This window comes from Hyposmocoma kahamanoa, unplaced genomic scaffold (genome assembly GCF_003589595.1).
Source record: "Hyposmocoma kahamanoa isolate Upper Pololo Valley unplaced genomic scaffold, ASM358959v1 202, whole genome shotgun sequence".
Lineage (NCBI taxonomy): Eukaryota > Metazoa > Arthropoda > Insecta > Lepidoptera > Cosmopterigidae > Hyposmocoma > Hyposmocoma kahamanoa.
This window is the reverse complement of record NW_020653726.1, coordinates 3,808,834-3,834,023: the sequence shown is the minus strand read 5'-3', so window position 1 is coordinate 3,834,023 and position 25,190 is coordinate 3,808,834. Positions and strand designations below refer to the sequence as shown.

Below are 25,190 nucleotides of genomic sequence, written 5' to 3'. Positions count from 1 at the left end.
TTGTACCGAACTACATCTACGAGATATTGCCATCAAATTGCTTACGATAACACTTTTAAATTGGGTGTTTCAGTCAAGTTTTCCCCTTCAACGACATAGCACCTTCTGAAAAGTTATAATTTACTTATAAAATAATGGCACTTGAATGTTTTTTCATTAATTTGTTTTGTTGCTATATAACTAATGAAACAGATTATTGCTTACAATACATTGTTAACGACACAATACGGGTCTCGTTTTTAAATGACGGTAAGGCACATTATAAATAGGGTTAAGACCAAGTTAAGGTTGACATTGAATACAAACGCAAACTAAACTTAAAAATGTAAGTCCAAGATCTCACTACAAACTTTAGTTTTATAAGATAATAACAAAAATAAGGAGTATGGGCGTAAGGAGTAAGGAGTATGAGTACGGGCGTTGGCTAATTTAACTGTTTAAATTAAAAATTTTTCAATTTTCTGTCCTTTTTACCGATATCGAATGAAACAGACGAACCGAATTTAAATTACGTTTAGTTCGCGTTTGCGTGAATAAAATATTTGTATTTATTTTACAACATATAACATGCAATACAATAACCAGAAACATTGTATAACTTGACTGCAACACTTTCGAGACCTTTCACTGCAGAGTGCACCACCCGCGCAATTGTCAAAGGTTGACCATTCCATTATCTCCATAAAACTCAGCTTCTCTATCATCTCCATTCTCTCTCTCTCTTATCACGACTGTAGGGTTATTCGAGCAATTCGAATTGTTTGACGTATTCGAATTATTTGAGATATTCGAATGATTTGAGATAGTACGACGTGTGGCGCACTTACATCGCTGGCATTCAACAACTTCCATCGTGTTTGTATCCATGTCAGTTTCAGTGCTGCTCGTGCGTCGAAAATTCAGCGATGATTGTAGACGGTGATCGCGAATCGCTCGCCATAGTCGCAGTTCCACTCCCAATCTGTGTGAGGAACATATTTTTTCTTACTTGCTTTAAACTGGTGGTTGTGTTTTTGTACTGTAAAGAACAAGTCTGGCTAGCGTCTGGTATCTAGATACCGCCACCCTACTTGTAACTTCTTTTCTGTAACCACAAACGCAGGAAACTTACCGATAACTCTCTGGAAATGTTCTATATAAAACTAGTAGCAGTAGATCTCCTTGTGAAAGAGATCGTCCAGAGACGTACTGCCAGCTTGCGATTTAAAGCTCTGAGTGGCACTGCAACTGTTATGCACAGGTGTGTAGCTTACCACCAGGCGTACGACTTGTTCGTGCCGTTAGTTGATATTATAAAAAAAAATTAAATCATCAGGAAAAAGGTTTAAGAAACAGTCGCGGAATCTAGATTGCTCCGGCTCATTGATATCTCGTGATTATTTAACCAATGAAAGCTCTGTGTCTTATTTACAGACGGATCAAAGGAATATTTTGTTTGTTCGAATTTTGTATCAAAAATAAATAATAACAAACTACCATTAGTATTTTCACGAAAAAATATATAAATATCATGGTAGTAAAAACAACATGATATTCAATAAAATAAATATCTCACTCCATGTTTATTACTTGAATTTTAGGTAAACGTAAAATATGAACTATTTTGGTTTGACCACTAGTCATTAAAAGCAGCTTACGGCTTGCGACGCACTAATTATATTAAGCATGCCTTCTAAGTGTCGCAAATGTCTACAAGCGGAGCTAATGGCTTTTTCATTGGATGGACACGGTAAGGTGGTGGCACAAGTGACCGACAACAACCACTGTTAGACATACTTTTGTTTAACTCATATCCAATAAGATAGATAGAGGAGTTTTTCTATCATAGTAACGCATTTCTTATTGGTAAGTGTCAATTACTGGGTGTTCATTATTGGTGAATGTAGAGTACTAGTTAGTAAATTAGTGTGTTTTTGGTGTTCACTACTGGAGATTTAGAGAAAATGTAGTTCAGGTTTTTTTTAAGTAATAATTATAATAGCATTTGAAACATAGCACAGTATAATCTTTCCTGAGGATTATATCTTTCAAGTAAATTAAACACTATTCATTCGTCGGGAATAGCGTTCAAGTACGCGTAACTAGCATTGGATTATGAGTTTCCATTTCAGGAATTTAGTGGACAAAACAAATCCGCGTATATGTCGTGGCAACCAGATAGCCTGATATACGGGAATCTATTGTTATCAGTCACCATAGAAAACATAAATTAATGCTTACTGTGCAACATGAAAGTCGTAGCCATTGAAATACCAAAGTAATAACGTTAAAACCCTCTCCAGTAAAATTTGGTTTTGTTCAGATACGCGCCTTTTACCAATGCTACATGCGCGGATTTGCACTATGCCCGATGATATGTTTAAAACAAAATCGTTATTTAAAATTTAAAGACACACATAATGTCGATCATTGGTGTCATCACCCTATATTCTAACTACTCCTACGTTCGCTGAGGAAGACCTTGCATCAGTCAAGTTATAGTGTACTTACTTGAGATTCAACCGCGAAATATCTTCCCGCTGCGCGTGTTCAAACAAGTCTGTCAGAGTGAATTCGTGCAATGCGAGCGCATGCGCTGCTGACTCGGGTACGCCGCGTGACGTCACCCACTCGCGGAGAGGGATTAGCACATCGGGGTTTACCATTTCCAATTCTTCGGGGATTGGAGACCTACAAGCAATAGTTTTATAAGGTTTATAAGTAGATTTCGTTCTGTCTTTTTCACCCTAAGGTACATTACTTACTAAACGAGGAGAGTGTGAGAGACAGCTTAATGCAAATAATTAAATTCTATTGAATAGTGTAATCCAATCTAAAGCGAAAATTAAGTAAAATTTTCCAGTCGTAAAATAAATTGGCTCGATATTTTGTTGATCAACACGAGAAATCAAACAAAACGAGTAAATGTGTAAACAACGATATAAAACTTATTTTTTGGCGATCGACACGGCAAAATTTGAATTAGGCGTAGGTGCCTACAAAGTTGTTCGATTTTAACCCTGATATTTATTGATCGCTAAGAGGCAACAGTGACAATCAATAATAGAGAGAAAATCTGTAGGCACCTATACTCATTACCTGGTCTCAAATTAGGGAATTCCCTGTACTAGTTTTGTATTTTGTATTTGTATCGTACCGGGAATCAAACCTCCTTATCAACGGCACACGTGCTAATCGTAAACAGAGACTTAGTTAATATAACGTTTTGCTGTACAACACATGAAATAGTCGTGTCATTAACATTAATATTGCGTCTATTTAATCATGTTTATTCCATTTTTTTTAACATTCCATACGGTTCTAGAAATGTACATTTTAGAGCGGTTAACACGCGGTGACTTTTACCAGCGATGCAAACGCGATGCAGTAGCGATACAGTCGCTACTGCATCGCGTACCTACCTCGCATATCTATCGCGCGTATCTAGCTTTAGATACGCGCGCAATTTTAAGCAGCGATGCAAACGCGCGTTTTGACGAATGCGCGTTTACATCACTGCTAAAAGTCAGTAACATTCACGGGAAGGACATAAAATAAAACAATCATTGCAACTAATTTGTGGACAGGCTTGTAAGCGAGGTGGCACAATCGTCGTTAGGAACAAGCAATCCGCAATAAAGTTTCAATAATTTGGATACGTTACGTACTTTTCCTTCTTTTCAATAATTTCTCGTAAGATTTGCGTTTGCGTTCGCTGCTCTTCAAGCATCAGTCTAAGCAAACCTTGGTACTGCTGATAGCTCTCCAACAATTCTTGATGAAGCCTAGAATAGATAAAAAATACCTATGACGTATTTTGTCTAAAGGGGCGTATTCGTTACGCCAGCAGCTAGAACGACGTAATACCTATGCACATGTTACTTTCATCTTAAACAATGGTGTTCATTTTGTTTATTTTATAGTAATAAACCAGTAAATAGACAGATGGTGTAACAGATGACAGGGATGTATTTAACACTTACATAATAATAATAACATTTATTACATTTAGATACACATACAATAAAGGCAAGCAGTGCACTAAAATAAGTATTCATTAATAAGTTTTATAAGATTTAGTAGTGGTAGAGCTCTTTGTGAAGGGGTTCATCCAGGGAAGTACTGCCACCCAAGCTATTTCTGACACCAAGCAGTAATGTGAGCATTACCGCGTTCCAGTTTTGAAGGATACGAAGGGTGCTGGTGAAATTACAGTCACATTGACTTGTCAACTTATGTCTCAGGGTGACAGGCGTATTGGCAAATCCCTTAGATATCTGCGATTCAATGCTCTTGAGTGGCGCTGCAACTGTTATGAACAGACGTGTCGCTTAACATCAGGCGCACGATTTATTCGACCCGTCAGTTGGTATTATTAAAAAGTAGTATGATCTTAAGTCTCCCGTACTTACAATTTGCACTGTCTCCTTATTCATTCGAATTCAAATAGGAACACAACCACTCAGGCACATAAACTATAAAGAATGTGTTTATTATTACGTAACTTACTTATGGTTCTCCTGTCGCAGTTGGTGCAGCTGATTATCCCGCGTGGAATTGGCTGTGGACAAGGCGGAAGGCGTGGCGTTGTCCTGCGCCCCGCAGCTGTTCACTCTATCGCCACCGCCGCGACGGGAGTCTTGCCCGGCTAGGTTCGCTCCTAATTCTACAAGAAAAAATATAATTATAAATATATTCTTTATCTAATTTAAAGGTGAAAGCAATCATTGTTAGTAAAAGTTTAAAGCCTTCGAAGACGTAATACATTAAGTCCTAATAGTGCACTAAACACATCACACAATAAAATAAGCATCGTTACTTTTGGGGCGACTTTTAAATACTTAATAACTACGTACATGCAATACAAAACAAAATTGTAATCTCGTAATTTATCAATTTTAATAGTGAATAATGAATTAAATACAATTCGTTATCCTGAAAATTGTAATTGCGTCCATTACTGATGTAAGGGACGGGAAGATAACAAAAATAGGGAAGGACTACGTCCAACTGTGGAAAACGTGAGTTAATAGAAAAGTAAAACAAATGACGATTTACTTACCAGGAGACAATACAGTAATAGCAGCTTGTACAGCATTCCTCACAAGATTGTCAAGCGCAAACATCCAATGAGGTTTAATACTATGCATCCTCAACACCGCGTTCACAGCTTCTTGGAACATATAAATTGCTGAATGCAACTCATTTATCGCTTTAGCGTCGAAGTCTAGTTCTTCCTTTAGACTTGTAATGGCTTGTTCGATGACGCTTCGATTTTGGTCCGTTATATAGGCTTTTAGAGCGCATCTAAGGGTTTCCAGATGATTCTGTAATATAGCAATAAAATCTATTTCAATCTTTATATAAACAAATATATCTTCGCGTAGCCCGTTGAGCGACGTAAAGCCACTGTTATGTATGTATGTGTGGTTGCGCTCACCACCGTTGCATATTATAATAATAAAACCGTGCTAAGCTAACAAGCAAGCATTTCACTTGTTGGCACAGCTCGGTCCGTATATTTAACAGCCACTTAGGGCCATTGTCTACCATAATGAAGCGTAGACAAGCTGTGTTTCAACAACCTAACTGTAAAAGAGTTGGAATGGTAGAGTTCTATAATCCAATGCACAAGAAGACACTGTAATCTACGTATATCTCCTGAATTGATGATTTATTCCCAAGTTCAATATCTACCACAACGGAGCGTGAAAGAAGTGTATGCAACAAACAATAATAAGTTGTTGCTACTAATAAGCGACGTCAAGATGTCCAAACACCAAAATACTATCGGTTGCTGAATGAGTTAAAAGAATGGTTCTGCATTAGATTATGGCTTCACTGCAATCGCTATCTTTTGAAAGCACCTTTTTTAGGAGAAATCTTTATTAAGTAAACTATTATAAATCATTGCAAGTGTAAAATTACAAGTGGATAAATTTGATCACAGACCAGATAGATTTATATAGTATCATTATATACTAAAGCGGAGCTAGTATTTCATAATTATTTACTAGCAGCGTGGAGACGTTAAAATAATGAATTAGCAGTTGCTAAATAAAAGTCCACTAAGCTTTGGTAAATGGGCTTTACACAAACTGCTCAATTCTCGAACAGCAAAACAAAATACATGACGATACAAAAACACTTACGAAAATATTTATGATTGCGGCCACGCCTAAACTAGTGCGCGTCGCAAGGCTGGAACAACTGTTTCGGCGATAAGGTTTTATCTCGAGAGATAGGACAACAAATCTTAACAATTTACTACTAACAGATTTGATAGCAAAATGACAGACAGCAGAGGAAACATCTAAAGTCACGCCTTCCAAAATTCAACGGCGTAAGTTCGGCGCTTACCGTTTCTTCTAAACAGAAATTGCTATAATATCTTTACCCTCGGATACCGCTTTGAATGATCGTGTTTTATGTTGCCCCTACAATTTTTTTTTAATTATTTTCTGTTAATCAATTTTTTTACCAAGACAGCACCTATTTCAAAGATCAAAGAAGACATAGTGAGTGAGCAAATAGTGTATCAATCACTTCCAAAAGTTGCTGACGTCAAAATCGATCGCCTATTATTGGTCACTACTGATGGGCAGCCAAAAACATTCCGAAATGGGAAACTTTCCGAGCTGAAAGAACATTTTCAAAATAGTAAATTTACAAATCATATTTACTTGTATATGTAATATAAAAAGAAATATTTATGGAGAATTACAGTTCTATAGAATGGTTGTAAAAGTAAAGTGTTATTTTTTTAAGAAACCTGCGTAAATGAATAAATTTCCATAATATTCCTTAAATTTCCATAAATTGCATGCAACCCGGGCAACCGGCACTATCTCAATTTTCTAAAGATTTCATCTTTTTAATACCATTTTATACAATTTCATACTCCACAGCGTTGCAAGATTTTCCATTGTTTTTAATAACATGCTTAATAAAAATACTTAAAAACTACATATTTTTATTTAATAAACCAGATGCTACATGTATGACGCAAACAAGTTTTTTCTTCACCTGTAAAGTTATCAAAATTGAGATAGTAACCAGATGCTACATGAATGACGCAAACAAGTTCTTTCTTCACCTGTAAAGTTGTCAAAATTGAGATAGTAACGGTTGTCAGTCTACAGTCGATATTTCATAGGTTATGCTATTTTTATCTTTTCTTGTCGTATCGTTGGCATACACTATAATGTTTGCCATCGTGATGAAAGGATTTGCCAGTCGCCGTAAGGTACGTCGTGCCGATTGTTGCCCAGAATGCGCCAGACGTCCACGGAAATGAATGGTATGTCGTGAGAGGAGGTTCCTATGGTGCACCCGTTTATTTCAATCCTACTATGGTAGTAGGAAATTCATCATCATCATCACTTTTAGCAAAAATTAATAATTAAAACGTCAAACTGAAAATAAGCCAAATGAACAAAAATAAAAAATAAATAAAAATAAACTAATTTTAAATTTTTATTGAATTGATATTGAATTATTTTTTTGTGAAATTATTCCACTAGTTTATTATAATTATTAATACAAAGATCGAACACTCAGAAAAAAATTGTATTGATAATTATATTAAACTAGTGGAACATTGAATTCATATTCAATAAAAATTTAAAATATTGTGAATAGCGACATCTTTCGCCAGGGCCGGTAGCTGAATAGCGACATCTCTCGTCAGGGCCGGTAGCTGTAAAGGTGATAAAACTTTCATAGATTTCTCATAGATGGCGCAACGACTAAAAAGTCGTTGAAAAACCAAATACAAAGACACGACAACACGACGAAACATTCGTGAGGTCCGCTGGTTCGTTCCGTGGCTTAGTTGGTATAGCGTCTGGCGCGGTATGCTAGAAGACGTCGGTTCGAATCCGGCCGGATAGAAGGAATTTTTTCTGAGTGTTCGATCTTTGTATTATTTAATTAAAATAAAGTAAGTTTGTTCAGTCAAGCTCTACCTACGTGGCAATTTAGAACCAGTGGTTGATCATCATCGGTTGGACGTGGCAGTTAAGCGAGCAAAAAGCACTCGCATTAAGGCTTGAACAGTCGCGAATGACTTTGACGATTTGACCTCTAAGCAGTAGTAACAATTTCATACGCCATCAATCGACAACTCGCTTGTTATTTATTTATTTATTTAATCAATATTGCGAGTGGGCTCACAGAGCGTATCCAAAACACCCACAAGCTTAGGCAACATTACAAATTATTGATATAGAATTGCGATACAATTAAAATAAAATAAAATTATAGATACAATTTAGCTTACAAATGTCAAAACCTTAACCTACTTAGTATCTAATTTCCTACACGTAAAAAGTAATTATTTAAAAATATGTTCGCGTTCCTAAGAAATTGTCCAAAGGAATCAGCAAATAAGTCGATGTCATAGTGGTCAGCGAGCATATCTCCGATGAGCGTGAGTGCCCGCGCGGAGGGCGCATGCGCAGCGCGAACGGTGCCCACTGCCGGCCGCTGCAGCAAGCGCAGCCGCCGACGCGGCGTCACTATCCCAGCCTCATCCCAACTAATGCGAGAGGGCACCTGAATGCTAAATTTCTCGAGAATATCTGGACTATCGATTTTATTATGAACGATTGATAGGTAGTGTAGTACTAGCATCCATTTTCGCCTAAATGCAAGTGTTTCTAAATCGACCATAGCAGTTACAAATAAGGAGGGGTAGAGAAACGGATAGTACCCATAAGTTCTCTTATGTAACCATCGAGCAAATTTACGTTGAAGCCTTTCCACCATAAGGTTATATTTATTTTCATGAGGATCCCAAATGATAGCGCCGTATTCGAGTTTACTGCCGACATACGCATTATACAAAACCTTTGCTACTCTACTGTTCTGGAATTGTGAAGCAATTCTCATAATAAAACCCAAGGTTTTGCTAGCTTTCTTGCACATTTCAGTCACGTGAGTATGAAAATCCAGTTTGTCATCTAATATTAAACCTAGGTCGCGAATGTTATTAACTCTATCCATAGGAGCGTCATTTAAACTATGTCTAGTAAAAAGGGGTGATCGTTTACGCGTAAAAGTTATCACTTTGCACTTATTTTCATTTAGTGGCAATCTATTGACTCGACTCCATTCGGACACGGCGTCAATATCACATTGGAGTGCCTTAGCATCTGCCGCCTTACTAACCCCCGTGAAGAGCTTTAAATCGTCCGCGAATAGAAGACATTTGGCGGATCGGACATAGTGTGGTAGTTCATTAATCATGAGTAAAAATAGCGTTGGCCCCAGGGTACTTCCCTGACTCACTCCGGATCTTGTACAGTATTTAAAAGACTCATAACCATTAACTCTAACATACTGGTTTCTCCCACCCAAGTAACTCGCAAAAAACTGCAGAAGTTTGGGCGTAAAGCCCGAAGCTGCCAGTTTCTGTAATAATATGTCATTATCCACAACATCAAATGCCTTTTTAAGGTCGCGTAAGCGGCGTCTACTTGTCCTCCCAAATCCATTTCAGTGCATGTATAATCAACTAGAGACACGAGGTTGGTATTTGTCGATCTAGCTACGCGGAAGCCGTGTTGACTATTGTGAAGGATGTTGCGGACTTGTTTAGTTATGTGGGAGTTTAATATTATTTAAATTAGGTAAATTAAGTTGTTTCATTATTAGAAACTGTTAGAGACTTTCATACTGTATAAACAATTCATTATAATGTTTGTCATACTGCGAAGTTGAAGTTAAACTTAAAAAGTGCATAAGAACTTTGTAAAGTGAAAAAATATTTTGAAATTGTTATGGTAATTTGATTTTTTTTTTTTTCAATTTAATGGACTTGCTCTTGAGCACTACCTAGCTCTGGAGCAAAGATAGGATCTACAATGGAACGAGTTTGCCCAGAAAATGCCTTTTCAGTCGCACCTTATAGATACTCAGGTTGTATGTGCTTGGAAACACAGTCGCAGCCAGGGAATTATTAATAATATATGTACGATAATTTGTGTTTATCTAGCCTTGGCATTCCAGTTAAGAAGACAGAGTTGAAATAATGAGCAAAGGCATCCGCAGCCGCCCGCCCTGAGACCTGATCGCCGTTGTACATAAAAGATTCATTTCGTTGGCGCTGTGCTTTCTTGTCTTTAATATATTTCCAAAATTTATATTTTTATTTAAAATTTAATCGTCAATTATATTTTCAACTTCTACTGATAGCATGTGCTGTCTGTATGCAATGTCAACTAAAAATTTTACATAAAATCTATAATATTTGAACATTGTTCTATTAAAATTTGCATTATTGCGTTTAAACCTTTTCAAATGAAAATATTTATTCTTGATATTACGTATTATTTCGGGCGTGTACCATTTGGGATACACATACTTTTTACGAGATCTTGAACATATATTTTTTTGAGGAACATAATTATTAAAGCACGCGTACAAATTATTATAAAATATTTCTGTGGCAATATCTACATCTATAGTAGTCAACAGATCCGACCAATCGAACTGGCCCAAAGCGACGTAAAGCGCCTCTAAGTCAGCCCCGCGCCAATGCCAGTCAGGACAAAACCCTGGGCGATTCACGGGGTACTGGACAGGGAGCGCAAAGACATTGCCTCGTGTAAACCGTACTGTTATTTCGAGTGGGGGATGGTAATTATCCGCAGGGACAAAGGACTCCACTGCCATGGTCACGGTCACACAGTCGGATGCTGTATTACTTAGTACAAGATCTAATACGCCATTAAAATGATTGTGAACGTTATTATGCTGATTCAATTTACAGAAATCACAGAAACAGTCAAATTGAGTGTTGACTAGTGAGCTACAGGAATTTAAATTGAAATCTCCTAAAACGATTACATTCGTGTCAGGAAATAAACAGATTGCATTTTCAATGCATGTCAAGACGCTCAGATATTTCTCAGAGTTGTAATTTGGCGGTAAATATACAACACAACACAAAAATTTTTCCAAGTAATTATTGCAATTATGAGTTCCATGTCATCTGTCAGTCCGTCAATATTAGTAAAAAGTCGTATTGAGAAACAATCACGTACAGCCAGGAGAACCCCACCCCAGCCAGCATCCCCTGTGCGATCGCGACGCACAACTACATAGCTGGCTGGAAAGAGTTCCCCGTCAAAAACAGAGCTTGTGAAAAAGGTTTCAGTTACAGCAATTAGGTCGTAATTACATTGTGTGACACTATTATAAAACACAGAAGTCTTAGAACGCAATCCACGAACATTTTGGTAGTAACATTTTAAGTTTTTACACGTTTTGCGCTTATTGTTTCCTGTCTTGATGGGCACGAAAGTTCTGCCGCCAGGGTTTGATGCAGATTCCCTCGGCCCAAACTCCTGGTAACATTATTAGTTCGACAAATTTTGTTGGCACCACAAGTTTGAACGACGCATAATTGCCACGGGTTTTAAGTGCTTCCACCAAACAGACGTCGTTTTCGCACACAAAGTTCAAGTGATTTCTCACCTGCTCTTTTCTTTTCCGAAGCACACAATGTAGTGGCTCCGGGAGCGGCAGTACCCCCCAAAACCACAGACAATGAGCCGCGGGTACGCCTACGCTCCACTTTAGTCCACTCGTCCTTTTGGTCATCCTGATTCTGTTTCAATGTGTGATGGTTCGTCACTGGCTTAGGGGGCTGTGCAGGCAATGAAGGACGTGGTGATATAGAACCGATTTGTAGAATACTAGGGATCGACTCAGTAGTAGCATTTTCCTTCTGCACACTCTTTTTTGTAGTTTTTGATTTAGTTGCAGCGATGCTGTGCAATTTCGTAGAATTAGAATGAGGTGTGCTAGACGTTTTGGTTTTGTTGGTAACGGTCCCAATGAATTTCCTTTCAATGTCGCTATCATTGTTAAGTTTTGCTAGTATTGCAGATTGAACGCCTGCAATTTTTTTAATAGCAATTTCCTGCTTCTGAAAGTGCTCATTTATTTGCGCCATAATCGCAACAGATGAATCCAACACCAAATTATGGGCAAGTTGACTTATTTCATTCGCATGGCCACTAAATGATGCGATTTTATTAGAGAGCACATTAATCTTTTCAGCGCTAGAATTGAATATACAATAGTTTCAGTTCTACTAAATAAAGTGGGTATGTCTTTGTGTCCCGCGGTGCAGCGCGGCGCAGCCTGACGTCACCAGCTTGACTAGGCTTCTCAACAATAAGGTATATTTCTTTGAAAGGCAAACATTGGCTGAGCGACATCGGACTGCTTAGGGCTTTGGAAATAGCAATACAATATAGAACTTCACATGTGTCAAATAAAGTGAATATTTCTTCTCACGGGAATATGCTGTGTGTGCGCAATAAAGCACGCATGAGAAGGTTCCGGGTTCGATTTCCAGCAGCACCAATTAGGGAAATGAATTTTCTGATTTGGGAAGTTTTGGCCTAGGTGTTCTGGGTAGAGCCGCGTAGAGTATTCCGTAACGCTTGGTCGCGGGTTCGATTCCCGGTAGAACCAATTTGGGAAATGGTTTTGGCCTAGGTGTTCTGGGTAGTACCGCGGAGTGTACTCCGTAACTCTTGGTCCCGGGTTCGATTCCCGGTAGAACCAATTTGGGAAATTAACATTCCTGAAATGGTTTTGGGCTAGGTGTTCTGGGTAGTGCCGCGGAGTGTATTCCGTAACCCTTGGTCCCGGGTTCGATTCCCGGTAAAACCAATTTGGGAAATGAACTTTTCTAAAACAGTTTTGGCCTAGGTGTTCTGGGTAGTGACGCGGAGTGTATTCCGTAACTCTTGGTCCCGGGTTCGATTCCCGGTAGAACCAATTTGGGAAATGAACTTTTCTAAAATGGTTTTGGCCTAGGTGTTCTAGGTAGTGCCGCGGAGTGTATTCCGTAACTCTTGGTCGTGGGTTCGATTGCCAGTAGAACCAATTTGGGAAATGTACTTTTGTCTGTTCTGTTGCCAACCACCTGGTCTCAAACTAGGGAACTCTCTGTACTCCTTATGAGTGCCAGAGAAAGTGAATTCAAACATATACATTACCAGAAACCCAGACCAGATCCAAGTTTAGGAAGTTTATATAAAAAAATTGTTCTACCGGGAATCAAACCCGAGACCAAGGGCAACGGAATTCACTCCGCGGCACTACCCAGAACACCTAGGCCTTCTCTTCGATAACACCTAAACCTTCTCATCCAGTGCCATATTATTTGCATGTATATTGTACAAATTCCATACTTCACCTTAGATTTACTTTTTATTTCGGCATACCTATATTGTTTAGTCTTTGTTAGTTATTACAAAAGATGCAATGTAAATGTAACGAAATAACTAATTTATAAAATCTAAAATAGAAAAACCGAGTCAAATGTGTATATATATATATATACAAATTAAATTTAACACAAACACAAGTAAAATTAATTAAAAACAACAACTTTTTGTGGCATAAAGCCGCTCAAAAACACACGCGCAGTCCACCCGTCGCGAAGCCTGAAAGACGACAGAGCATAGTACTGCGCAGACCTCGCGAGTGGGAAGGAATGATTTTTTTCAAATAATAACACTTAACTTATGGACTATACAAGTTAAAAAAAAGTAAACAATACATTCTGTTTGAAATTATCTATTTTTTCGTGTAAATTTTATAAACAACGGATGTTTGCATGTAAAGAGAAATTGCTTTTTATTCAATTTCAAGGACGTAACTGTAAATTTTATTTCGTAAAATGAGCTTAATCAATTGTAGTTTTGCTCAATACATTCAATTATTTAAGGACTACTAGCAATCATTTATTTTTTTGTGATTATTGGACTACTATTATTATCAGGAATTTAATTAAAAAAAAGACTAATTCGTCAATCTGGAATTTGTTCCAGCATTAAACAATTGGTAGTCCGTTCAAGCCTTTCCATAACAGAAGCTGTACGAACGTCTCACAACGGCGCAGAAACTTGGCTTGCATAAACATGCCAGAAGCGCTACAGTGTCGCTTCAGGTCCATCAGACGTCTGAATGCGTTCTTGATTTCGTGAGACGCCTTTGTCTAGTTTATCCAAAGTTGACAAAAGCTTAGTTACGCGGTTACATTATGATTATCAGAGAAACAGAAGATGCATCTTACCATGGTCAAGACAGTGTTTCCGAAATCCTGCTGTATGGTGAGCATCCATTTAGAGCATATTTTTTCGCAGTCCTGCTCCAGCACACGGGAGAGTGTGATGCGTCGCTGTGAATCTTTCTTCAGTAGATAGAAACCATCATGTTCCACGTCTATGGACGAGCGAGGCACGTTTGGCATGTCCACCTGAAGGTTCAGAAAATAATATAATTGCCTCGTCTGAATTCCAGTGAAAGACCGACACTGAAAAAATCTATTTATTCTTGTATTACAGAAGTTAAGCTTCTGTGAAGAAGGTGAACCTATACGTAGTTTCAGGAGTTCCATGATTATAGATCTCAAGCAATTTTAGTCTCTATGTCATAGACCCATTCTGCTCTAACTGAAATAATATAGTGTACCCACGGGTCGCAAATTTTGAGTCAAAACCTCAAAGGACAAAACTTACCTCTGGAGACAGTAAACCACCAGAAGAACTCCTTCTGTTTAAAACTGAATCACCGTTATCCATTTCTTCTGTCGAAGGAGTATTAGGCATCGTACTGTTAACAAAATAATATTAAATTATATTTTATTTGATGTACAATAGTAATTCAAATAAAGCCAATTACAACAGTATTTAAAAAAAAAGACAGGTTACTATTTGCGGACAGTAAATGGAAAAAGTATTACTTAAAAATTAATATCATTAACATATACCAAGCTGTTAAACGAATTAGTTTTTAATATCATAATACAGTAGGTACGAAACCAACATTGACATTTTGATAGGATAGTAAGCAATGGTATCTATAAATACTTACAAATTATTATTAGTTTCATCTTCTGTCTCATAAGGGTAAACGTGATTTTGGAACTCAATCCGAGACCATCTTCCCAATTTGATGTTAGATGGAATATTGAAAAAGCGTTAGTAAGGGTAGTTCGCAACTTTACAACAGGTAGATAATTATTAAGCTAAACTGGTCTATAATGACAAACAGTAGTGTTATGGGATGTACTGTGATAAGTAATCTAGTGCAAACTAATTGAGTGCGTAGTGCTGAAGGTGTATTTCGACTTTGTTCCCATAGAATACTACATTTATAGCACTTTAATTGTGCACCAAACTGTTTTAAAATTACCGGCGGTATTTTACTAGTTAAAGCTAACATAAAAATATAAAGCTTTAATTGACGTTGTGTATAGAATTTAAAACTAATTATGTTATTTAGAATTGATATTTTTTTATTCTCTATTTGATGTTGCTGACGTCATTTTGGATTGCTACTGTCTCATGCACGAATTAACAAATGTCACTTTTTACAATTACAAAACCTATCAATTTGTGTCAAAACATAGTATTCTATGAAAAGTGTTGGAGTGAGTGGTGTGATGGTACAAAATGGTTACCTGCTATTCGACAAGTCCGGTGGACAAATCAGTATCGGTGAGAGCATCGACGAGGCCGTCCTAGTGATGGTCGGGTTAGACCGGATCGTTTTCACCCTAACAAGGGGTAAACAAACACAGGCTTAGGTGCAAAGCAATCGACAAATGTTATCAAGAGTTAACAACATTTTGTTATGTTTAAAATGTTTATTTTACACGAACAAAAATTTGTCCATAGCGTGGCAGAGATATCATTCAATTGTACGAACGTTTTTTATTAGTCTCGTAATGAAATATTTTCCATTTTCGACTTTCATTCAAGCGTCCCACAAGGGTGTGTCAACACCACACTCTTACAATTAAGTGTTAAACAAAAACCATGACTTGCACCAATTCATGCCTCTGTTTACAATATCTTAATCAAAAACGTATCATTGACTTCTCTGATTGAGAAGTTTCATTATTGGGACATAATGAATTCATATGAATGACCAAAACTGCTAACCATAACTAAATTGGGTATGTTAGACTTCTGATTGAGAATATCTAGATATATGATCGACAACGTCTATTCTTTAGTGTTTACTTTTCTCCAATCAAACTAGATTGTCAAGTTAAAAATCCTTTACAACAGTATTTAAAACGTCAAGACTGCATTACGTTACCAGTAACTTTTGCAGTTGACTTGTATCCAAAATGCAGCCTTTGTACAGCTCTTCACTACCTGTCAAATTACTTTATATTTCAAAAATTAACGCAAAAGAATGGACATTATTGTGTGTACTTATTAAACCAAAGTAAGTAATAGTGTAGCCAAATCACTTTACTGACAGAAGCTTCCAGTCACCACATTATGGATGTCGATGGCATGACAAACGTCACACTATGTGGACAAAAATCTAAGTAGTGTTGCACAGCAATAATTGAAATCTATCTATAGATCTCGATAAGTGATAACCGTGTCGCTAAAACATCATAATTCAAAATCATAATTGTTCTAATATTATAAATAGATAATTTCAATTGATGTTTGTAACGAATCATATCGTAAAAACGGAAAAGTTTTAACTAAAACTCGTAAATTGACATGGATTAAACATATAGGGTACATTTCGAAATGCTTAACAAAGTTGTTAATAGCCATATTGAACAAATTTAAGCGCTTACACAAATTGTATACTACGTATAATCACCCTGTAATCCTAACAGTAAGTCGATAGCCTATTATTAATTTTCAAGATCGTGAAAATCAGGTTTCACTATCGATAGTTGTGCAACAATAGTTCTAATAATTTCCGAATAAAATCATTATGATAAGCCATGCATATTACGGTTGCGTATAAAATACGCGAACAAAAAGTAAAAAGTTTCACAAACAACATGCGTTTAACTTTTACGTACTCGTAACTCTAAGCAACTAGTGTTTTGTAATACGATTGAAAACTGTGTGTACGTTGGTTTCGTTTTTTTGGGAGAGAACTACTCGTGCATAAATTTTCAATCTTACAGACTGTTTTAAATGTTCTAATATTTTGTCGATGTTAATATATATGCGTCACTGGTGAGTGGCATTCATTAGGTCACCCTGTGCTCAGTAGTGCTCCTGTATAAAACTAGCCAATGCTCAATGGCCTCCGTACAGTAGTTAAAACGTAACCTATAGTAGTTAAAACTTATCTTGTTGATATTACTAATAAACTATGATAATTTACACCATGATTTCTACTATTATCAAATAATAATCGTAAAAGAAACCTTTATTGTTTTGTAATACGCAGTCCTAACAAAGTAGTTTGGCCTTTTTAGGCTCCTTAAAAATGAAATCAACACACACACGGTCGTCTATTAGTGTATGTACAAAACTACCAACTCGATTTCTGGCGAACTGGGTAGAGCTCCGGGCATGCAAGGTTCGGATATTTTCTTCTGTGTTGTGTTTAGACGAGCCTTGTCGGCTGGTACGGAGATGCTGCGACTGTAGTCCACGGTGCCTCCAAGGCGGTTGGTCGACTTCTTTTTTCTATAGATAATAAAGAAAGAGTTATAATAAAAAAAAATTAGATAGTTTTTAGAACGTAAAGACAACATAGAACGCTGGTAGTCTAGTGTAGAACAGTAGCTTCTCAATGTAGAAGTCGACGGTTTAAATCCTTGTGGAGGCATGTATCTATGACTGTAATTTTCAAGTAACATAAACGTTGCAGGAAGACATGATGAAACTTGCATGTTAAAAAATTTCACATCTATAGGAAAACGTGTGTAGTCCGCGACCTGCATAATAGTAATAATTCTTTATTTATTTCAGTAATTTCTTACAGAAAAATATGACGTTAACATTGTTAAGCTTGCAACAATCCATTTAGGGCAAGACATCTGTGTCAGAGCTAGATAAGTAATTATCTGCACTTCAGACATCAGCGCTCTTCCTTGAATATATCGACCCCTCCTACGTAAAGTATTGTATGTCGAAATTGCCAAGTTTACAGGGGAGCGTTTTAAAGTTCTGAATTCACTGAAAGAGTGATCACCATAGATCATCTAACCGATATCTAGGATTTTATAATACTCTATGTGAGTAATGAGCTTTGCCGAATAAAACTGAGAAATGCTAAAGTCACGTGTTATGTTCGTTTCAGTGAATTCAGAACTTTAAAACGCTTCCCTGTAAACTTGGCAATTTCGACATACGATACTTTACGTCGGAGGGGTCGATATGAGAAAGATTTCAAAATAACATTGTCTTCAAAAATAGGCTTAGGGACGTTACGTTTAAATTTAAATTCACTTATAACTTTAAATGTATAGAAAAAAAGGTCCTTGGAATGGCATTTTAATGAGGCATTAACTGCCAAAATCGGTGGATATAAAATCAATACTAACTCGCAAAGGAAAGGATCTTCGAGTAATTCAGCTGCCGAGGCTCGTTGCTCCGGTTCCGGTATGAAGCAACGCAATATGAAATTTTTCGCTTTCTGAGATAACTCGCTCGGAATCTCTGGGTGCATTTTGTAGTAGCCCACCTATAATAGTTCATAGTTATAAGCGCTAAAAAACTATCTTAAATACGCTAATTATACTTCGCTTTTTAGCATTAGACACCAGGCGCCATTTCATTCCGTCATTTTGTAAGTTAAACAGTTTAATGTATACCGTGTAATAATAAACGAAATTCTCAAACATATTTATTACTTATGTAATTATTACATTCACTAACATTTTTTTATCTGTATCTATATATATATATGTTCAATATGTGTAATCTCTGTCTCTTAATTTTACTCAAAGTGTTCAGAAAAAATAACATGCAACAGGCGGCCTTATGTGCTATTTAGCAAATAAGGCGGCCAGTAGCATATTAGCTTATTCTGGCATATTTACATAACTGTTTTGAGTTGTTATTGTGCAATATACGGCATTTTATTTATTATCAAATATTATGAACTAGACTGTATAAGTGACGATTGCCTTGCAGATGCAGCAATAGCAATTTAAAAAAATGTCACAGCCCTATCATGAATCTAACGATTTACATTGTAGAAGACTGTTCATGCGGTCAAACTTCGGCACGCATTTCTTATTCCTGTTCACGAAAGTCTACACCGTTAACTAATTTCAAAATGTGAGTTAAGGACCATTATAGATCCACTATTCTATACATATCTGAATGATTATATTATGAAATATGTTTTTATCTAACTTTATATTTTAATGTGATTATATTATTTTTGTATTTCATAACTTTTCTTTTGTTGTGCACGTAAGTCCGTTATTTTATTTTGAATTTAGGTCTGCAGGAATAAATTTATTTTCGAAATAAGCAGAACCTTTTGTTAGTATTTTCCTTTTATTAATTGTGATTTGTGTGTTTTTTTCCTATGCAATAAACATTAAATAAATGAATAAGATTTTACCTTAAAGAGAGCTGCTTGAGGAGACCCCAACTCGATGAATGGTGGATTCCCTGTAGCCATCTCTACAACAGTGCACCCAAGAGACCAGATATCAGCCTATAAAGGGAACATTACATCATTGTAAGTTTTTTAAAACAACGAACACCTGTGAATTCATATAAATAAATAACGTACTCATTTATTTATATATATTCACAGGTTTTCAAGTTTTACAAGAATAAAAAAGTTTTGTGCATGTTTTACGTGTCCGTCCAACGATAATTGTTATCGAAAAGGATTCTTACCGGTGCCCCATATCCTCTTTGTCCTTTATCAATGACCTCCGGCGCCATGTATTGCAGTGTGCCCGCGAAAGTCTCAGTCGATGGACACAATCCAGCCAAACGCTTTGAGGTACCGAAGTCGGATATCTTGACGACCCCACTGTACGTGTTAACAAGTACGTTGTCGCCTTTTATGTCACGATGTACGATTTTTTGGTCGTGCAGGTACTTTAGGCCTGTAGAAATACAATTGAATTCATCACAGTTAAATTTGTTAGCAAAAGTTTCCTTACAGGAGAATCGTGCCCCGAAGCAGGATGTGTATGGATTGACACAGTTACGGTACAGCCAGTTAACGTCGTAAATTCCATGATAGAGTAGTCAAATATATATAGTTTTTTTTTTGTCAGTCTCTGCTAGCTATAAAGGTACGTATTATTTATAATAGAAGTATTTTTGTATCAATAATAATAACATTTGATTGATTGAGAAATCGTCGTCATAGAGTGAATACCTCGTATGTGATTTCTATGTAATTTTTCAGGACGGAGATAAAAACACAGAGATAAAGACAAAAACGTAGTGTAAAATGTAGCAAACGCAATAATGTTGGTAGTTAGCATTAGAATTAATGTAATTATATCTCTTACAGATACTATATTACTTTAATGATATATGTGAGCAAGAAGTTTATAAATTTTTCTCCAACAAAAATCAGTAAAATCAATCTATCCGAGGTTTTCACTCTGAGACGGCGAAATGATTTAGTTGACTCCGTGGCCAAACGATTACCAAGCTGGTCTGCCACGCAAAGGTCGCGTCTTCGATTTCCGGGCCGGGAGAAATATTTGTATGACCAACATTTATTTCTACCGTGAGTTTGGGTGCAATTTGTGGTTGTTGATGTGTGTGTCCATGACACCCGCAACACAGGGTTTCCCCAGTGCGGGGCTATGAATGTGTGCGTTATTAATTTATTAGCAAAATTAGGATTAAACAGCCGGAACGACAGAATATTCAAGCCACCAGGTGGTTTTTTGCTAAACTACCCGCTAAAAGCGATAACTTAAAATACTATCGTGTTTCGAGAAAGTATGACAAGAGAAGCTATGACAATGGTATTGAAAAGGGCTGACTTTTAAAAATATAACAATCGATAGTTAAAGTGACGCTAAAATGTTAATATATATAATAATTATATTACTTTATGGCAATGCAAATCACCTACTTTGGTTATAGTATATCTGGATATTCACAAATATACCGCATATGAAAATATAACGTCATAGCGCACCTTCAAGGATCTGCTTGGTGTAATAAGAGATAGTAGCTTCGTTTTCTTTAAGCGGCCCCCACTTAGACCGTAGAAGAGCCGAGAGGGAACCTCCCGGCACTTGCTCCATGAAGATCTTGAAGTAGTTGCCTTCTGATATGGAGCCCAGGTACTGGAAATAGAATGATACGAGGGTGAACATGGTGTTCAGGATGTGATACTTAACTGACGCGAACTAATTGGGCCGCTTTATTTTAGCATATTCCTGCTCAATACGCTCAACTGTTAGAAGTTAAGGCTGATAAAAATTAATGGAAGAAGACATACTGCGCCGGTCATTAAGATCGTAAAGATACGGGATAAATAACTGCTGGTATAGAATAGAATACAAATAAAACAGTGACAATACAAAAAAATACTTAAAGGTACAATCGGTCTTATCGCTAGACAGCGACCTCTTCCAGGTAACCTTACAAATTATTACGGAGTCATGAGGTGAGGGGCAGTTAAGGTGCACAAAGCTGCTAAACGGTGTATAAATTGAACCGAGTATAATTATATTCGAAATCATCCTGGGAAATACTGATTGAACAGATCTTAATACTCGAACTTCTGTGAGTTACATTTTTGTGTTTTGGTTTTTACCTGCACAATATTACGATGCCTCAATTGCGAATGCAACAATATCTCCTCGTGTAACGGTTGTACATCGCCTAAGTTTTTCTCTGGGATTTCTTTCACAGCAATCCTCACTTGGGTGTTAAGGTCTCTCGCAGCGTACACAACGCCGTATGTGCCTTTACCTAGCACAACTCGTTTGTTGCAATCGTCGTATTCGTATTCGAACTGGGAAAATAAAAATTTTTGGTACTAACTTTAGTGTGTGGCATATTTAAAGAACTGACAGGAATATTTTGAAATTTCTACGATTTTATTCTTCTGAATTTGATCAATGCGATTGACTATTGATTTTAACTGAGACAAATCTCATTTTATATTAAGTAATATAATAAACGACTTCATTTTATATTATATAATTAGACGTCTCTAAAAAAAAGGCAATGAAGTATTTTTTTTTTTCGGATCTAAATCGCGTATAGTATCGCGCAATCAGCGTAGGGCATGTAAAGGTCCAGAAACGTCGATTTGTTGGAAAAAAACAAATACACACAATTTAGATTCGAAAAAAATTGTTTCATTTCATATGTATAACAATCGCGAAAACCTTAGACCTCGACATAGACATCTCTAAAATAAATTTCAAAGAGTTCTGTACACTGAGTTCAGAATTGTTTTTTGTTCGTTTGGTAGAATCGACGTTATTACAAAATATTTATATGAAAAGAAAAAATACCTTAAGCTGATCTTGCATAACACTTGTATCCAAATCAGTGACCTTTTCATGATCAGCAGTCAGTTCTCCTAACAAATCGTGAAGGCGTTGCCGGCACTGTTGAGACGGAAGGAATATTTGGAAATCGTCCGAATTCTCACTCACGTACAGGAATAAGCAACGTTCGTCGCGTTTGTATAAACTGAAAATAAACATATTATAATATGACTATTGTATTGCAAATAGCAATTTGTAAAGAAGACTGCTTGCATTGCATATGCTTTGTGGTGGATACCAAGCAACTATATTTTTTCTAATAACTGTGTCACTTCTGTACTTTCGTAATAAATACTTAATAATCGTGTAGCAATGAATAGTATATTCGACATTTCACAGAATAATTGGAAAAGTTATTCGGCCCGATTAACTTACGTACGAAAATTGACACGAAAATCACCACTTATTAACTCCAGTTACGATAAATTATTTTGTACAATGAAACAAAAAATGTACTTTAATTTTCAAATTCATAATAAATATTTAGGACTTAATAAAGAAAGTAATTATTTCACTTCAGTGTGATTAACTTTGAAAAACTTAATTTTATTTTGGCTTGCAACAAGTAGTTATTAAGACGTAATAACGATATAATAAGTGTGTACTGTGTTTTTAGTTTACATTCAGCCGTATAGCAAAAACTAGGCCGAACAAGCCGAATATCGAATAAATATAAATAATATAAATATTGGACATAACGTACAATTTAAATGAAAACTAATTATTCATAACGCACAATTTTGAATCAAGCTAAGTAAACAAAGTTTTTCTTTCAGCATTTAAAGTTAAGTCCATTCGCGGCATACATCATAACATACAATGAACAATTTTGAATCAAACTAAGTACCTAAACAAGGTTTTTCTTTCAGCATTTATAGTTAAGTTCATTCGCGTCATTGTGCATGGGCCCGAATCACTTGGTTCACAAGAGCGCAAAATAGAGACGAATGAAGACAATTGTATTGACGGCCCATCACTGTGAAACTAAAAAGTAAATTTCAAAAGAAAACATTGAAGTGAGACCTGTAAGTCCGAATCATGTCCGAAGTGAAGAGCCACCGATGCACCTGCCGGCAGTCTCCGCGGATACAGTCGAGACACAAGTTCAATATCTCTACAGACTTCTCCTCGGCACCCATGTTCACGTTCACGTACGACGGCATGAATACTTTCGTTGTTTCTAATATTAGTACCTGAAAAATTAAACAATATGAAACTTTTACAAATCAGCCATATTTTTATCGAAGGTTTAATTTTTGGCCATTAAATACAGGTCTATGTCGTGTTATTCCTGGTTACTATAACATCTGGTGTCGGCTTGTGGGTGTCAAAGAAAACCAGTAACTTACAGGAAATCGAATGACGTTTTCGCAGCTACTCTTTGTTGCTTCCACGAAAAACTCCATCCAGAATGAGAATACCTGTTGTTCGGGTGACGTCTCTTCATTCTTCTTTCTAAATCTGTTTAAGAACAAACAAATACTATTTATAAATAATACTTCAAAACGATTACACAGTCGAAAAGGCTTGTACTATCCTAACTGCTATCCACGGATCTCCTCTAAGGATTGAACTGCACTTGTTAGCAAGGCTACTTCATACCGGGACAGCCCCATATCTTTCTACATTAGTTTCGATTACAGTGACCCTGCCTACCGACCCTTAGCGTATACGAGAAGGGCACTATAACTTGTGCGTGCACAGGAACCTTCTAAGTTCAGTTCCGACCCCAGATCAGCCAGTGTATAGGGTTCACACCGGGACAGCTGCTTCAGCTGTACCAAGCACATCGTGCACGGAGTGCTACTGCTGCCACCTATCGGATGGCTATGCTACATACCAACCGACCACCTTGAATTCATTCGACAAGCGTGCCAAGAGGCTTATAGGTGAAATGTAAGCACCGCCTCCGTAATTATTTTATGTATTATATACCTTGTCACACGGACAAGCCCTACATGAATGTTACATAGTAATAAGTACTTAATTATTAATACATAGATCGAACACTAAGAAAAATTCCTTCGATCCGGCTGTATTCGAACCAGAGCCTCCAACATACCGTCCAGACGCTCTCCCAACTGAGCTACGCGTAGTAATAAGAACTTTCAATACAATTTTGAACATGCAGTACGACGAATCAGCAATTTTGGAAACCTCGTGTAAACGACATTGTTTTTAGAATGAACGTAATTTCACTTGTAGTTAGATTAAGTGTCTTCTCTGCGTCTTAATTACATTTAAATCTTTTTGGTTTTTTTTTATAAGACCTCGAGTAGTAGCCTTCGTCACCTCGTCGTCCCTCGTATAAAAAAAGATGTTTAATGTATGTAAAAAGATGTGTATAAGTAAAGGATTATATTTGTCATAATTAACAAAATGAAAGTAGCGGAAATCTTTTAACAAGATATTTGGTAATATGATAATATAGAAAGCCATAGTTACCTGTCAATAAGCTCAATGTTTCCGATAGTAGATTTGAGGTACCAATTCGGCGGTTTCAACTTGAACATGCATTCGGCTGCTTGTATAGCTTTTACGTAATCTTGAGCGAGTACAGAGATTTCGAAGAACGTAGCAACGTCCCAGTACTCTTTGAGAGAAGAGAGACTGCCTTTCTTGCCGATTAAGTGGTTGAGAACCCGTCCTGAAACAATTAACTTATTTTTAATTGATTTTTTTTATTTGCATATGTATTACTTTTTAACAGGTTTCAAAGAAAGAAGGAGGTTCTCAATTTGACATTGTTTTTTGTGAATTTTCAAAAAATTAGATGATTTTTTTGTTGGAAAAGGGTACGTCACTAGTGCTCCCATTTAAATTTGAAGAAAACGTTTCACTTCTAAGAGTGACAAATTAGAGGATGAATCCGGTTTTTTGGATTTCATCCCACTTTCCGTTAACT

The 25,190-nt window shown here is 36.7% G+C and overlaps 1 protein-coding gene across 1 annotated transcript in view; it reads right to left on the bottom strand.

Annotated features, from left to right (window-relative positions):
• Positions 1–661: 661 nt before the first annotated feature.
• Positions 662–25,190, bottom strand: part of LOC113226811 (mitogen-activated protein kinase kinase kinase 15) — a 39,140-nt gene continuing 14,611 nt past the window's right edge. The window contains exons 6-24 of the mRNA XM_026459575.1: positions 24,731–24,932; positions 23,635–23,746; positions 23,309–23,478; positions 22,250–22,430; positions 21,541–21,741; positions 20,917–21,067; positions 19,644–19,858; positions 19,360–19,455; positions 18,329–18,468; positions 17,319–17,468; positions 15,470–15,565; positions 14,526–14,619; positions 14,081–14,263; positions 5,042–5,306; positions 4,489–4,645; positions 3,648–3,764; positions 2,491–2,670; positions 858–961; positions 662–816 (exon numbers count right to left, since the gene is read on the bottom strand). Coding sequence (XP_026315360.1) covers positions 776–816; positions 858–961; positions 2,491–2,670; positions 3,648–3,764; positions 4,489–4,645; positions 5,042–5,306; positions 14,081–14,263; positions 14,526–14,619; positions 15,470–15,565; positions 17,319–17,468; positions 18,329–18,468; positions 19,360–19,455; positions 19,644–19,858; positions 20,917–21,067; positions 21,541–21,741; positions 22,250–22,430; positions 23,309–23,478; positions 23,635–23,746; positions 24,731–24,932 — 2,855 coding nt within the window. The 3' untranslated portion in view covers positions 662–775. The remainder of the gene's footprint in view (positions 817–857; positions 962–2,490; positions 2,671–3,647; positions 3,765–4,488; positions 4,646–5,041; positions 5,307–14,080; positions 14,264–14,525; positions 14,620–15,469; positions 15,566–17,318; positions 17,469–18,328; positions 18,469–19,359; positions 19,456–19,643; positions 19,859–20,916; positions 21,068–21,540; positions 21,742–22,249; positions 22,431–23,308; positions 23,479–23,634; positions 23,747–24,730; positions 24,933–25,190) is intronic.